The 14,344-nt window shown below is 39.7% G+C and overlaps 2 protein-coding genes across 7 annotated transcripts in view; one reads left to right on the forward strand and one right to left on the reverse strand.

The window, feature by feature from the left end:
* LOC118002869 (signal recognition particle 54 kDa protein) overlaps positions 1-1,421 on the reverse strand; it is a 41,937-nt gene extending 40,516 nt beyond the window's left edge. The window contains exon 1 of the mRNA XM_034993472.1: positions 1,073-1,421. The gene's annotated coding sequence lies outside the window, so the exon portion shown is untranslated. The remainder of the gene's footprint in view (positions 1-1,072) is intronic.
* Positions 1,420-14,344, forward strand: part of LOC118002871 — a 35,214-nt gene continuing 22,289 nt past the window's right edge. The window contains exons 1-2 of one of the 6 annotated variants that reach the window (XM_034993477.1): positions 1,420-1,477; positions 1,781-1,878. In XM_034993477.1, coding sequence (XP_034849368.1) covers positions 1,782-1,878 — 97 coding nt within the window. In that variant the 5' untranslated portion in view covers positions 1,420-1,477; position 1,781. Of the gene's footprint in view, positions 1,478-1,509; positions 1,601-1,780; positions 1,956-6,181; positions 6,545-14,344 lie in introns of those variants that run through there. The other 5 variants (XM_034993476.1, XM_034993481.1, XM_034993482.1 and 2 more) reach the window with 5 other exon arrangements.

The following is a 14,344-nucleotide window of genomic DNA, read 5'->3' on the forward strand; positions in this document are numbered from 1 at the left end:
CATACAGAAGAAAATAAATTTAAAAAAAAAAAAAGCTACCATTTATCTTACTAAATTCCAGCGGCGGGTCCAGAATTTCCAGTTAGGTGGAGTTAGAGGAATAAACAAAGAGGGCCTGAAGATGCTTTTATCAAATTAGAAAATATTAACTGACCACATGAAAACACTAAGAGAAAGAGTTTTGAGGGAAATAATTCCTCTCCCCTTTGGCACCAACACTGCTATATTCTAGGCATTGCATGAAACAGGTCATCTAATCTTTCATCCCCATAATAAGTTTATTAGATAGATGAGGAAACTGAGGCTGGACTGGAATAGCAACTTGCTCAGGGTTACAGATCTTCCAAGGAGTTCTCTCATCTGGGTTCCCAGAGCTCTCATAGCTCTTTATACCTTCCTAGAGTTTCTCATTACTCATCTTGCTTTAATGTGCATTTATGTGCCTCTCTCTCACTGTACTGTTAGCTCCTCAATGACAGGGTTTGTGTCATTCACTTCTGTATCCCTATAGATAGGAAAAAGTAAATATTATGAATTAAACATATGAAAGAACTTGGTGAGAATAGCATCAAGGAAGCCAACAGGGGAAAGAGTTTTTAGAAATGGTCAACAGTGGCAAATGTACAGAGAAAACCATCAGTATATCTGAATTCATCATTGGCATTGAACTGATATCCCTTATTCACTTATTGAACGCCTACAATTTGCAGGACAATGTGTTAAGCACAACGAACACGGGAAAATAAAATCTGGTACACACCAAAAGGTTTTCGGAGAAGTAGACACATCTAAATTCTTGATCGGGAGAGCAAAGCAGAGTCAGGCCTGTAATTGCCTACACCTAATTTGGCTAGTAAATCTGAAAACAACTTAAAAGGGTCACAGTGCATCTTTTAATAAAACTTCTGATGGGGCACACGAGATGAAAAAGGGCCAGTGCACCTCAGTCTCGGTGCCGAGAGCCGGTGGCCAGGGAAGCCGACTCCCTTCGGAGTCTCTGGCCCCAAGCACAGCTGAGGCTGCCCCTAGCTGCCAGTCCGTGGTCGGGGGCGGGAAAAAGCAAGATACTTACAGCAAAAAGCACCGCTACCGCTGTGGCCCAAAGGGGCCGGCGATTCTTTCGCGAGGCCCCTGCGCCGTGGGAGGAAACCAAGGAAAGCAGGGATCAGACAGACAGGTGCGACCCCACAGCCCGACTTCCCAAACTATACAAACTAGGGCTCCAGCGCCCAGCACCGCGACGCCAACTCCCACCAGCTGGAAGACCGACGATTGCCACCGAACCTTCCGCCCAATGAGGAAACGTCACCACTCAGCGAAGTCCAGCCTTTCATGAAAAGGATACACTTCCGCTTCCGGGGCACCTGCCGCATTCTTTCAGTGCTTTGACTGGAAAGGTTTATTGAGAGGTTTCTTTGCTTCGACTGGCCTTTTGACATTCCGTTTTCTATCGCTCAGTCACTGCGACAGCAAAATGGCAAGATAGGACGCCCTCTAGGGATGCGATCTCAGGAAAGAATTCCGGCCTCGATAAGTTACTTTAAGAAAAAGTGGCTAGGCTATGCACTGCCAGCAGAGAGGGGAGTGGTGAGAGATGGAGGTGCGATTAGAGAGTCGGGATTTCTCCCCAGGCGCGTGTGAGAACTCCCAAAAGGGGCGGGGCTTAGGGATTTCGCAGCCGGGGGAGGCGGGTTCCTCCGTGTCGGATCTGGCGTGGAGACCCGTCTCTGCTTGCGCGTGCGCAATGCGAACCTTTCCCTGTGCTGTTTTCTGCTTTCAGCATGGAATTCCGCTCGGCGCGGCGAGCGATCCTAAGGCTGCTGCGTACGGTGACTCCGGCGGACCTCCCAGCGCTGCTCGAGTGGATGCGAACTACCCGTAAGCGACCAGAGCCAGACGCAAGTGGTTGGGGCAAGGATATGCTATGGCCGCCGACCTTGGGGACTTAAGACAGGGTGAGGTCGAAAGCCTCCTAGGGGTCGCTGTGCTGGTCCCCGCTCGAGTATAGGACAGATTGGCGGGGGCACACCTCAAACTTTAGCAGCTTAAGAGTCCAGTTTGGGATTGGGTGCAGGAAGACCTGGCCCTCGGTTGTTTGTGATTGCGCTGCAGACTTCAGACAAGCCACTAGAGGCTCCTTGTGCCTAACCCTTTTCAGAAGGAAAAGAAGGGGAGGGGGATTTTGCCCCTCCTCTCTCTCCCCTCATTACTCCCACAAACTTGTGACTACCATTAAAGAAACCACCTGAAAAAGCACTTTGCAAAAGAGTTTCAGGCAGTGGAGCAGGAAGCTTTTACCCTGCAAGCAAAATCACCTGTAGCCAGTGCATTTATTTTCTCAGTTGTAAAGTGGACCATCAATTTGATAGCAGTTTTTCCGGGGTGAGGGAAAGGAGAGAAGGGGGTGGGGATAGGGAAAAGACTCTGATTTTAAACTGTTAATAAAATTAATAATTAAAAGCACAAGTTAGAATCGAGGAAATATGTTGATTAGGTAGACTTGGTGAAGAATGGTTAGATCTGTTTTGGCACAGTGAGGCCTGGTGAAGCACAAGAAAATAGGATATTCCTTGTTTGGGAGCTTTGCCAAACTAGGTTATGCCTCTATACCTCTCAACATTGAATCCTATGTTTATTTTCATCCAGACTCATGACTTGAAATATTCCTGTGTGCTAATGATTTCCAAACTTGACTTCTTCCTAGAACTCTCTCTTTCTTTGTGATGTTAGAGTCAATCAGTAGGTTGGGGTATTACTATTATTACACATTTGGGGAGATCATTATGCCAAACTGAAATTAACTTGGACTACTGATAGTGAAGTTTAGCCTGGAAAAGTAGAGAAAACCAGACAGGTAACTTCATACTTACACACACATAACAAGATTCAGGATAGGAATTGCTGAGTCTCCTGTCTCTTCATTTAAACCTTGTATTGCCAGTTTTATCGATCATATCCCAATTGATTATAAAACGTGCTAATTTCCAGGTTTCTGCATTCCTCAGCACAATATCTTTTATTCCCAAAACCCTGAGTGCCTACAAAAATGCCACCTACTGCCTGGTTCTAGCAATTGCACAATTACTAAAATATCCTTTCCTTCAAGATTTCAGTTTTGTGGAACCATTTGTAATCTAAATCTCCAGTTTTAGAGGTATCATTTGAGAACTCCATTTTTCAAAAATCAGGAAAACTTGAAAGCGTGTTTTGGATGATAATTTTGTAAACAGGAAGACCCAATATCACTGGCTAAAGAGTACCTTTTTACTCTTTTAAAAAGCTCTTTCTGTTCCTTTCTCCAGCACACCCTGTAGTCAGAGAAGCTCATGCATTTTGTTAAATTATTTAGAAAACAACCTGAGTTTCTGAGAATGTTTATTAACATGAGTATTTTAAGAAGTGAGGGTGTCACTTTGCTTAAAATGGAGTGTTTTAACAAATCTTAAAAAGCAACTTATTAGTATACCGTTTTAGATGGTAAAATACCCATAACATAAAATTTACCATTTTAAGCTGTTTTTAAGTGTACAGTTCAGTGGCTTTATATACATTTATTTGCATTGTGCAACCATCACCACCATCTATCTCCAGAACTTTCTCATCTTCTCAAGCTGAAACTTAGTATACCTTTTTATGAAGTGGCTCTAAATAGAGCACAAAAGATTCTTCCAATTACTTTCCTAATTAATGTCCTTCTAGGGAAAAAAAAATTATCTTTTATCTCTAGCATTAAGTCACTTGCATAATATCTTACTTGTCTGATGTTTTCTTAGACGTTTAGTAATTATAAATTCTCCTGGAATTTTTCTGCCATTTAATGGAATAGCGAGAGACAATAATAGGCACTGAGTATGACTTTGATTTTGAGTTTCGTAGTTTATTAAAACTAAAAAACATTACAGGTAAAATCACAATAATTTTAGATCCACAAAAGGAAGAATAATATTCTTGATCTCTGAAGGAATAGTGGGATTATCTCGCCAAGACCTGGGGTCATTTAGGATCAGGGTGGTGGAACCAGAAGCTTGGACCAGGGCAGAGCCAAGCACATGTCAATGCCTGATAAACTGAAGATGTAGAAGAAGTAAAGATAGGAGCCGACATTTTTCCTTGGTACAGCATAGGCCAAAGATCTAGGAAACAACACTAATATAGGAAGGATGAACCAAGTCTGAGGGGCAAAGCACACAAAGATACCCACCCCTCCCCCCCAAAAAAATAGATAAATAAAAGGAGTAAAATACAGCAGGACCTCAGCTGATTGATTCTGATCTTGCGGCAGAGCATATGTTCTATTTCCTGTATGTAAGTAAAGTGGGCTCTTGATCTAGATTTCAAAGTGTAGGAGAGTGACTGCAACCCATTAAGTGAAGGAAGCTAAGAACCAGAACTGCAAGTGGGATCCCCAATCAGCATATAAAAAAATACATTGGGGGATGCCTGGGTGGCTCAGTTGGTTAAGGCACTGGCTCTTTTTTTTTTTTTTTTTTTTTGAGAGAGAGAGCATGAGAGGGGGGAGGGTCAGAGGGAGAAGCAGACTCCCCGCCGAGCAGGGAGCCCGATGCGGGACTCCATCCAGGGACTCCAGGATCATGACCTGAGCCGAAGGCAGTCGCTTAACCAAATGAGCCACCCAGGCGCCCAAGCCACTGACTCTTGATCTCAGCTTAGGTCTTGATCTCAGGGTCATGGGTTCATGCCCTGCATTGGGCTCCACCCTGGGCGTGGAGCCTACTTAAAAATTAAAAAAAAAAAAAAAAAAAATACATTGGAACAGCTATCTGTTAACAAATGCTTTTCTGAAGCCTCTGAATTTTTCTTGGATATGCAAATACAAATGAGGAAGTCAAACCCACAGCCCATAAGAGTTTCTATTAAGAATCAAGTTGCAAAGGAAAGAAAATTAGGGTTTGCTTTAAGAAAATTAACAAAATCATCAAAAATTATTTAATGCTTAAAGAAGGTGACAGTAGGTGACTAGAAGCTTTTAGAAGCTTCACTGTATCCTGTATTTTAAGTATATCTTCACTGACCAGAATTGGACATGTTTGTGAGCCGCAGCTGCAGAGCTGTTAGAAGTTCTTTGAAATTCCTGCAAATCTAAAAAGCCAAGCCCGGTTTCTCGTTACGTTTGTTAGCATACTGCCCCAGTTCCATATTGCATTACTACTGAGGAAGTATCAATATAACAAAGATATTCCAGTCTTTATTGAACCATATAAATCTATGAAAGTTATCAATTACACATGGTAACATTGTTTCTTCAAAAACTAAAAAGATAAAGGTGTACTGAGCAAATTGGTACCTCTTTTTTTTTTAATTGGTATCTCTTAAAATATTTCTGTTAAACAAAAAGAATTATACTTTTCTTTAAAGTACTTTTGTACTTTAATATATTGTTGTATATTAAAAATGGGCATGATCTATGAAAAGAATAATACGTCATAAACAAGTGAGTTTATCCCAAGAATGTATTGTTGAGCATTATAAAATCAATGTAATTCACCATGTTAAGTAAAAAGAAAAACTGTTATTATCTAACTAGACCAGAAAAAGCTTTTGACAACATCCAACATTTCTTCCTGATAATAACTCTCATCAGACTAGAAGGGAACACTCTCAACCTGATAAAGAGCATCTGTGAAAAATCTATAGCTAACCTCAACTTAACAGTGAAAGACTGGGTTCTTTCCCCTAAGGTCAGAAACAACAGATGGGCACTCATTGCTACTACCCAGCATCATAATACAGCTTCTGGCCAGTACGATATGGCAAGAAAAAGAGGAGGGAGGCATTTCAATTAGGAACAGATGAATGGATAAACAAATTGTGACATATTTTTATAATGGAATACTACTTGGCAAATAAATGGAAAGAAGTATTTGCACAACAGCATGTATAAATTATACTAAGTGAAAGAAACCATATTAAAAAAGACTGTATACTATATAATTTCACTTACCTAAAACTAGAAAATGCAGACTAACCTGTAGTGACAGAAAATGGGTCTCTGGCGGCTGAGTGAGTAGAGGGGTTAGAGAGGAGAAGGATTACAAATGGGCAGGAGGAAACATTTAGGGGCGACAGATACGTCTACCATCTTGATTGTAAGTGACAGTTTCATATCTGTATACATCATATTTATATAATTATATACTTTAAATATGTAGAGTTTATTGTGTATGAATTCTATTTCTATAAAGCTATTTTTTGAAAAATGGCCACAAGTTCTTTGACCCTCATTCCATGAGAGGTCTGATCTGTATTGTCTACCTTTGAGTCTGGGTGGGCTCTCTGACAGCTTTGACCAATAGAATATGACAGAAGTGACACCATGTCAGTTTCAGATCCAGGACTTAAGAAACTGGCAACTTCTACTTTCTGTCTCTTGGCATGCTTGGTCTGGGAGAAGCTAACCATCATGTATGCAGTCTGACTACCTTGAGATTATCAAACTGTCAGGAACTCCCAGCTATCCTATGGAGAGCAAGATGCCCAGCCATGCTGTAACTGTTCTTGCCATCCTAGTCCAGGCACTAGACATGTGAGTGAAGTAGCCATCTGAAATGCCTAGTCCGGTCAAGCCTTTATTACAAATAACATTGCTTGAACATTCATGTACAGATTTTTGTGTTAACCTAAGTTCTCATTTCTTTGTGATAATATTCAGGAGTGTAATTGCTGGGTCATATGGTAAGTGCATTTTTAGTTTTATGGAAATTGCCAAACTGTTTTCCGGAGTGGCTGTAGCATTTTGCATTTATACAAACAATATATGAGGTAATCCAATTTCTCTGCATCCTCACTTACATTTGGTATTATCAGTATTTTTTTTTGTTTTAGCCATTCTGTTAATTGTGTAGTGATATATCATTGGGTTTTAATTTCCATTTCCCTCATGATGTTGAACAATTATTGTTCATGTGTTTATTTGCCATTTAAATATTATCTTTGATGAAATGTCTTGTCTGTTCATGTCTCTTGCCCATTTTTAATTGTATTTTTTGTATACTGTCATTTTGAGTGTTCTTTATCTATTTTAGATATAAGCCCTTTGTCATATATGTGGTTTGCAAATTTTTTTTTTTTAATTTTTTATTTATTTATTTAGAGAGAGAGAGAGAGAGAGAAACAGCATGAGGGGGGATAGGGTCAGAGGGAGAAGCAGGCTCCCCGCTGAGCCGGGAGCCCGATGTGGGACTCGATCCCAGGACTCCGGGATCATGACCTGAGCGGAAGGCAGTCGCTTAACCAGCTGAGCCACCCAGGCGCCCTGTGGTTTGCAAATATTTTCTCCCAGTCTGTAATTTGTTCATCCTCTTAACAGAGTTTTTAAAAGCAAAGTTTTTAATATTGATGAGGTCCAAGGTATCCACTTTTCCTTTTTTGCTGTCAACTTTAAGAACTCTGTTTAGCTCTAGATCCCAAAGATTTTTCTCCTATTTTTTCTCTTTAAAAATTATACAACACTATATTAGTGTCAAGTTCTGTGTTGTTGTCTTTTTTTCTAAAAGAACTGTGGTTTTGTCTTTTGCATTTAATTCTTTGATCCAGGTTAATTTTTGTGTAAGGTGTGAAGTTTAGGTTGAAGTTCATTTTTTCCCCTATAGATGTCCATTTACTCCAGCACCATTTGTTGAAAAGGCTATTAAAATCAGTTGGGCATTTTTGTGTGGATCCATTTCTGAGCCCTCTATTTTATTCTGTTGATTTATGTCTCTCTCCCTGACCAATACCACACTGTCTTGATTACTGTAACTATTATTGTTTAAAAGTATTTTCTTTAGGGCGCCTGGGTGGCTCAGATGGTTAAGCGTCTACCTTCGGCTCAGGTCATGATCTCAGGGTCCTGGGATCGAGTCCCGCATCGGGCTCCCTGCTCCTTGGGAGCCTGCTTCTTCCTCTGCCTCTCTCTCTCTCTCATGAATAAATAAATAAAATCTTAAAAAAAAAAAAAAAGTATTTTCTTTAACTTCCAAGTGTTTGGAGACTTCCAGTTTAATTCCATTATGGTCAGAAAAGATATTCTGTATGAATTCAATTCATTTAAAATTTTTAGTATTTGTTTTATGACCCAGGATATGGTTTATCCTGGTGAATGTTCGATGGGTACTTGGGGAAAAAACTGTGTATTTTACTTTGTTTAGTGGCGTGTTTTATAAATACCTGTTAGAACTTGTTAGTCGATTATATTTTTCAGTTGTATATCTTTGCTGATTTTCTGCCTAGTAGTCTATCAGTTGCTAAGAGTGGGGCAGTGAAGTCCCCAGTTATAATTGTGGATTTGCCTCTTTCTCCCTTCAGATCTATCAGTTTTTGTTTCATGTATTCTGAAGCTCTTGTTTAATGTATGCACATTTAGGATAACTGTGTCTTTTTGGTGGATTGATCCTTTAATAATTAAGTAGTGTTCCTCTTTGTCCCTAATAATTTTCTTTGCTTTAAAGTCTAGTTCTCTCATATTAATATAGCCACTCCCATTTTTTAACTAATGTTGGCACAATATATTTTTTCTATCCTTTTACAAAAATTCATTCTTCCTATATCATTGTGTTTGAAGTGAGTTTCTATTGACAACATATAGTTGGGTTGTGTTTTTAAATCTACTTTGCCAATTTCTGTCTTTTAACTGATATATTTAGTGCATTTACATTTAAAGTAATTATTGCTGTATTAGAACTTAAGTCTGGCATCTTATTGTTCGTTTTCTGCTTGTTCCTTCTGGTTCTTAACCTGTTTATCTCTGCTTGCCTTCCTATAGATTACTAGGACAGTTTTAGAATTCTATATTTGTTTTTCTGAGTATATCTCTATATAGTTTTCTTTTTGATTGTTCTTTTTTTTTGTAGTTACATACATACGTAACTCATCACCATCTACTGGTACAAGTGTTTTATTATCACTTGAGTGAAGTATTGACTTACTTCCATTTAGGTCCCTTTACCCTCCCCCACTTTTTAAATACAATTGTTTTATATCAGATGGTTATATCAGATTATTTCATAAATTTTGATTAAACCATCAAATATGTTTTAAGAAACTAATGACAAGAAAGATAGTCTCTCATACTTACTCTATTTTTACCCATCCTGTTCTTTCCTTTCTGAAGTTCCAAACCTTCTTCTGCTGTTTCTTTTCTGTTGGAGAACTTCTATAGCCATTCTTTAAGGGAAGATCTGCTGTCAACAAATTCTCTTAGTTTTTCCTCATCTGAGGATATCTTTATTTCCCCTTCATTTCTGAAGGACAATTTTATAAGATATAAAATTCACAGCTGGGGCGCCTGGGTGGCTCAGTTGTTAAGTGGCTGCCTTTGGCTCAGGTCATGATCCCAGGGTCCTGGGATTGAGCCCCGCATCGGGCTCCCTGCTCAGCGGGAAGCCTGCTTCTCCCTCTCCCACTCCCCCTGCTTGTGTTCCCTCTCTCGCTGTCTCTCTCTGCCAAATAAATAAATAAAATCTTAAAAAATAAAATAAAATGCACAGCTTACAGTCCTTTTTTTTTTTTTACCAGAACTTGAAAAATGTACCTCCTTCCGGCTCCCATGGGTCAGATGAATAATTCACTGTTGTTCAAATGGGTATTTGCCTACAGAGAATTAATCTTTTCTCTGATTTTAAGGTTCTTTGTCTTTTATTTTCAGAAGTTTAATTATGACATGTCCTTGTGTGGATTTCTTTGGGTCTATTCTATTTGGAGTTTCTCAGCTTCTTAAAAACCAAATTTGGGGGCGGGGATTAGTTATATTTCTTTAAATGCTTTTTAGACCCACACTCTTTCTCCCACTTCTGCAACTCTGATACTAATATTAGATCTTTTGTTGTTGACCCATAGATCTCTGAGGCTCTATTCTTTTATTCAGTCTATTTTCTCTCTGTTGTTCAGATGGAGTAAATTTTATGTCTGTCCTCAAGTTCGGTGGTTCTGTCCTCTGTCATCTCTACTATTAAGCCCACCCAGCAAGTTTTTTTTATTTTGATTATTGTGTTTTTCAGTTTTGTAATTTGCATTTAATTCTTTATTTATAACTTCCATTTCTTTGCTCAGATTTTCTGTTTTTTTTCACTTGTTGAAAGAAAATTCGTAATTGCTTATTGAAGCGTTTTTGTGATGGCTGCTTAAAATCCTTCTTTGATAATCCAAATTCTGATTCATTTGGATATTGGATATATAATCCAGAAATTGTCAGATTCAAATTATGAATCAAATGATTATTTTCCTGTTCTTTGTATGATAATTTTTCCATTGTATCCTGGATATTTTTGGATATTGTGCTGGGATAATTTTGATTGTATCCCAGGTATTTTGGGTATTATGCTAAGACTCTTGTTACTATTCAAATTTTCTATCTTAATAGGCAGTTGCCATGCTTAGTTTTAACCTATTGGTTCTTGGCCTGGTAACAATTTAGTTTTCAGTGTCCTTGCAGTGCTGTTAACTCTGCTTTGTTCTTTGCCCTTGCTGCAGTTCTTGTTGAATCTATGCTGGTGTCACCTGCATGGGGAAAGACTCTGGGCTGCCCTGTCTCGCTGAGCTGCCTTCCACTAGTAGGGGTAGGAGAACAAGCAACTTAGGGCCTGTTTTGTTCTCCACCACTGGGCAGATGGCTAGGAGATGCCAGACCTGGATCTATTTATGCCCTTGGGTAGAGGGCCTGGAGACTGGATAGTCTGCTACCGCCCCAGGTGTGGAGTGGGGCTTAGGGTTCCTCAGTAGGTCTCCCATTGTTCTTCCCCCTCTACCAGTCTTTGGCAAGAGACAGCAAGCTTTTCTTAATTCTTTTTTTTTCCCCTGTGCCTGTTAGTGGGCCTGGGATGCAGGTCTCTCTGGTGCCCAGTCTAAGCTACATGGAAGATAAAAAGAAAACCCAGGGAACTCACTGCTGTGACCTTTCTTAAGTCCTAAGGCTCCTAGACAGTTCACCTTTTCTTTCTAGCTTTCAGTCTTCATAATTGCCTGTTGAATTACTTCCAGGGTATTTAGTTGTAGTTAGAGGGGAGGAACAGGGGAAAGTGAGGAAAGTTGCCATCTTGTCTGGGACCAGAAGTCCCCTCAATAATTTTTTTAAATTTGAATAGGGACTTGATATGAATGAATAATAGGTAATATATAACCCTGTGTTTAATTATGCACTGTAAGTCATTAGAGGTAAGGATATGGGTGAGTTAAAGCTAGAGGTCGAGCATAAGATCTCATGGAGACAAAATCATTTGGACAGGCCCTTAAAGCAAAAGGCAAGATCATGCAGTTGAAAGGAACAATATGAACAGGAAGGACTATGGAAAACAACTGGAAAGATTTGCCTATCTTGAGGAGAAATTATGTCAGGGGGTAATGAGAATAGAAAATAGAATGGGTAGGCTCTGCTGATATAGAGGGCCTTAAATATCTAAAGTTAGATTTGCTAGGTTGAAAAGTAGAAAAATATCCAAAACTTGTAAGGGAAACAAGTGACATGAAAGTGAGGTCTGGGGCTCCTGGCTGGTGCTGTTGGTGGAGCATGCGACTCTTGATCTCGGGGTTGTGAGTTTGAGCCCCATGTTGGTGTGGAGATTACTTGAAAATAAAATCTTAAAAAAAAAAAGTGAGGTTTAAGTGAGATTAGTTTGAAATAGATGTACAAGGTATTTTATAGTGGAGGAAAACCAATATCAAGGAGCTAGTTGTGAGTTTGTCATGGTATCCAAGTGTGAGATCTTGACTGTGGCTATGAGGTGGTTGAAGTGGGAATAAAGAGGAAGCAGGATTTACAAGCAAAAGGGGTAGGACTTGATACCTGACTAGATATAAAGAAGTGAGGTTTGATTCATAGGCCGTCAGTTTTGGTGATTTCTGTTTCCTCATATATTTCTTTAAAAATAACCAGGAAATTTTGAAAGAATTAATTTTGCCCTTGAGAGAAGCTTTTCTTCCTCCATACCCTTCCCACCTACATGTGTAATTTTGAGAAGAACTTTACTGTCAGGCAACTGATTAACACCTTTCTTTAATCTTTTTCCAAGCCTAATACTGTTACCACACATTCTGAAATAGCTATTTCACATGTTAAAAGATGTCAGCCTCACCAGTAATTAAAGAAACACAAATTAAAACAACAAAGTTTGATTTTATGGCAATATTTAATGCTGCAAGGGTTTAATGAGATCCATATTCTTTTCTCTTAAAGTAAATGGGTATAATCTTTCAGGAAAGAAGTTTGACAATATGTAGCAAGAGTCTTTAAAATGTTTAAGTACTTCTACTTTTTTTTTTTTTAAAGATTTTATTTATTTATTTGAGAGCGAGCACATGAGAGGGGGGAGGGTCAGAGGGAGAAGCAGACTCCCTGCAGAGGAGGGAGCCCGGTGTGGGATTCGATCCAGGGACTCCAGGATCATGACCTGAGCCGAAGGCAGTTGCTTAACCAACTGAGCCACCCATGCGCCCAGTACTTCTACTTTTAAGCATTGATGATAAGGAAATAATCAGAAATGCAAAGAGACAATGGATGCCAAAATGTCAGTTGCAGTATCCTTTATTTTTCACAATTATAAGTATATCTAAATGTGTATTAGGAGGGGGCGCCTGGGTGGCTCAGTCGTTAAGCATCTGCCTTCGGCTCAGGTCATAATCCCAGGTTCCTGGGATCGGGCCCTGCATCGGGCTCCCCACTCCGCGGGAAACCTGCTTCTCCCTCTCCCACTCCCCCTGCTTGTGTTCCCTCTCTCGCTGTGTCTCTCTCTGTCAAATAAATAAAATCTTTAAAAAAAATAAATGTGTATTAGGAGGAGCGAATGGTTAAATACACAATGGTAGAATATTGCACAGCTTTTAGAAATATTGTTTTAAGGAATTTAACTTTAATTACTGAGTAAATATAATGTTAAGTGAATTCCAGTTTTACATACTTCATTAATATCATATCATATTCATGCTTTTTTGACCTGTACAGCCATTATTAGGGTAAAAATGTTTTGCTGCTCTTTTCAGAAGTTATTTGCCAACCACCCCCTACAGATAATAAAGCTAATTTTAGCCTTCTTGCACTAAAAATTTCCACAGTGCCTTACATATAGTGCTCAGTAATATTAGCTATAATTATTGAAGATCTCTTAAGAACTTTCTTCCTAGAAAAGCACACACATTTATGTATACAATCAAGCATACAACTTTAGGCCCTTTATGGACCACATAAATCCCATATGCGGAGGATCCTCTTTGCCTAGAGCCATGGTGAAGAATCGTTGCTATAACTGAAGAAATCTCCTTTTACCCTTGCATGTGGGTGGTTGAATTAGAGTTTGTTGGGGCGCCTGGGTGGCTCAGATGGTTAAGCATCTGCCTTGGGCTCAGGTCATGATTCCAGGGTCCTGGGATCGAGCCCCACATCAGGCTCCTGGCTCAGCAGGGAGCCTGCTTCTCCTTCTTCCTCTGCCTCTCTCCCTGCTCATGCTCTCTCTCTCTGTATCTCTGTGTCTCAAATGAATAAATAAAATCTTTAAAAAAAAAAAAAAGAATTAGAGTTTGTTGTCCAGGGTTAAGAGGTGCCGATTCTCATTTTCACCTGATATCCTTGGTATTGAGGTAAAATAGATGCAGTCTTCATTTAATACTACCTTTTCTGAATGACTGAATTTAACATACAATTTCTTGGTGTCTCTCATCTTGACTGGTGATGCTCACATTAATTGGGAATTGACTCTCAAATAAACCTATTTCAGACAGCTGGAAATCTATTGTGATGGTTCAGAATTTGCAGCCATTCCTATCTGTCATTGTTCCAGCTTCCTCAATCTTTACGTATGACTGTTCAAGGCACTCAAGGCCTCCACTGCCACCCTCATCCCTTCCAAATCTATTAATCACCCAGAGCAGTGGTGCTCAGGGCCCTAGATGCTACAAAGTGATAGGAGAAGAGAATAAAACTAAGGTAGTCATGGATTAGAGAACTAGATTGCTAGTGTTGCTTACGGAGCCACATTTAAAGGGTTCTGTTGAACAAGTCCAGAAGACAGCAAGCAGATGGCAAGGGATACAGCTGTGGCATCCTATGGAGGAGAATTGTGGTCAGAGGTGGGGAGAAAACTTCAGCAGTGGCAGGAGGACTGTTACTAGCCAGCTACCTACTTTGCCACTTTGGAGAGGCTGTATGGTGTGGTGATTAAGAGTTCAGACTAAGGGGGCGCCTGGCTGGCTCAGTTGGAGGAGCATGCATGCCACTCTTGCTCTCGAGGTTGTAAGTTCAAGCCCCACATGGGGTCTTACTTAAAAATAAAACCTTTAAAAAAAAAAAAAAGAGTTCAGACTAAGACCTGCATTCAAACCCCACTCTACCATTTTCTGGCCAATATGACCTGAGGCAAGT

Source organism: Mirounga leonina, unplaced genomic scaffold (genome assembly GCF_011800145.1).
Source record: "Mirounga leonina isolate KUSES-001 unplaced genomic scaffold, KU_Mleo_1.0 Mir_84, whole genome shotgun sequence".
In the NCBI taxonomy this organism is placed as follows: Eukaryota; Metazoa; Chordata; class Mammalia; order Carnivora; family Phocidae; genus Mirounga; species Mirounga leonina.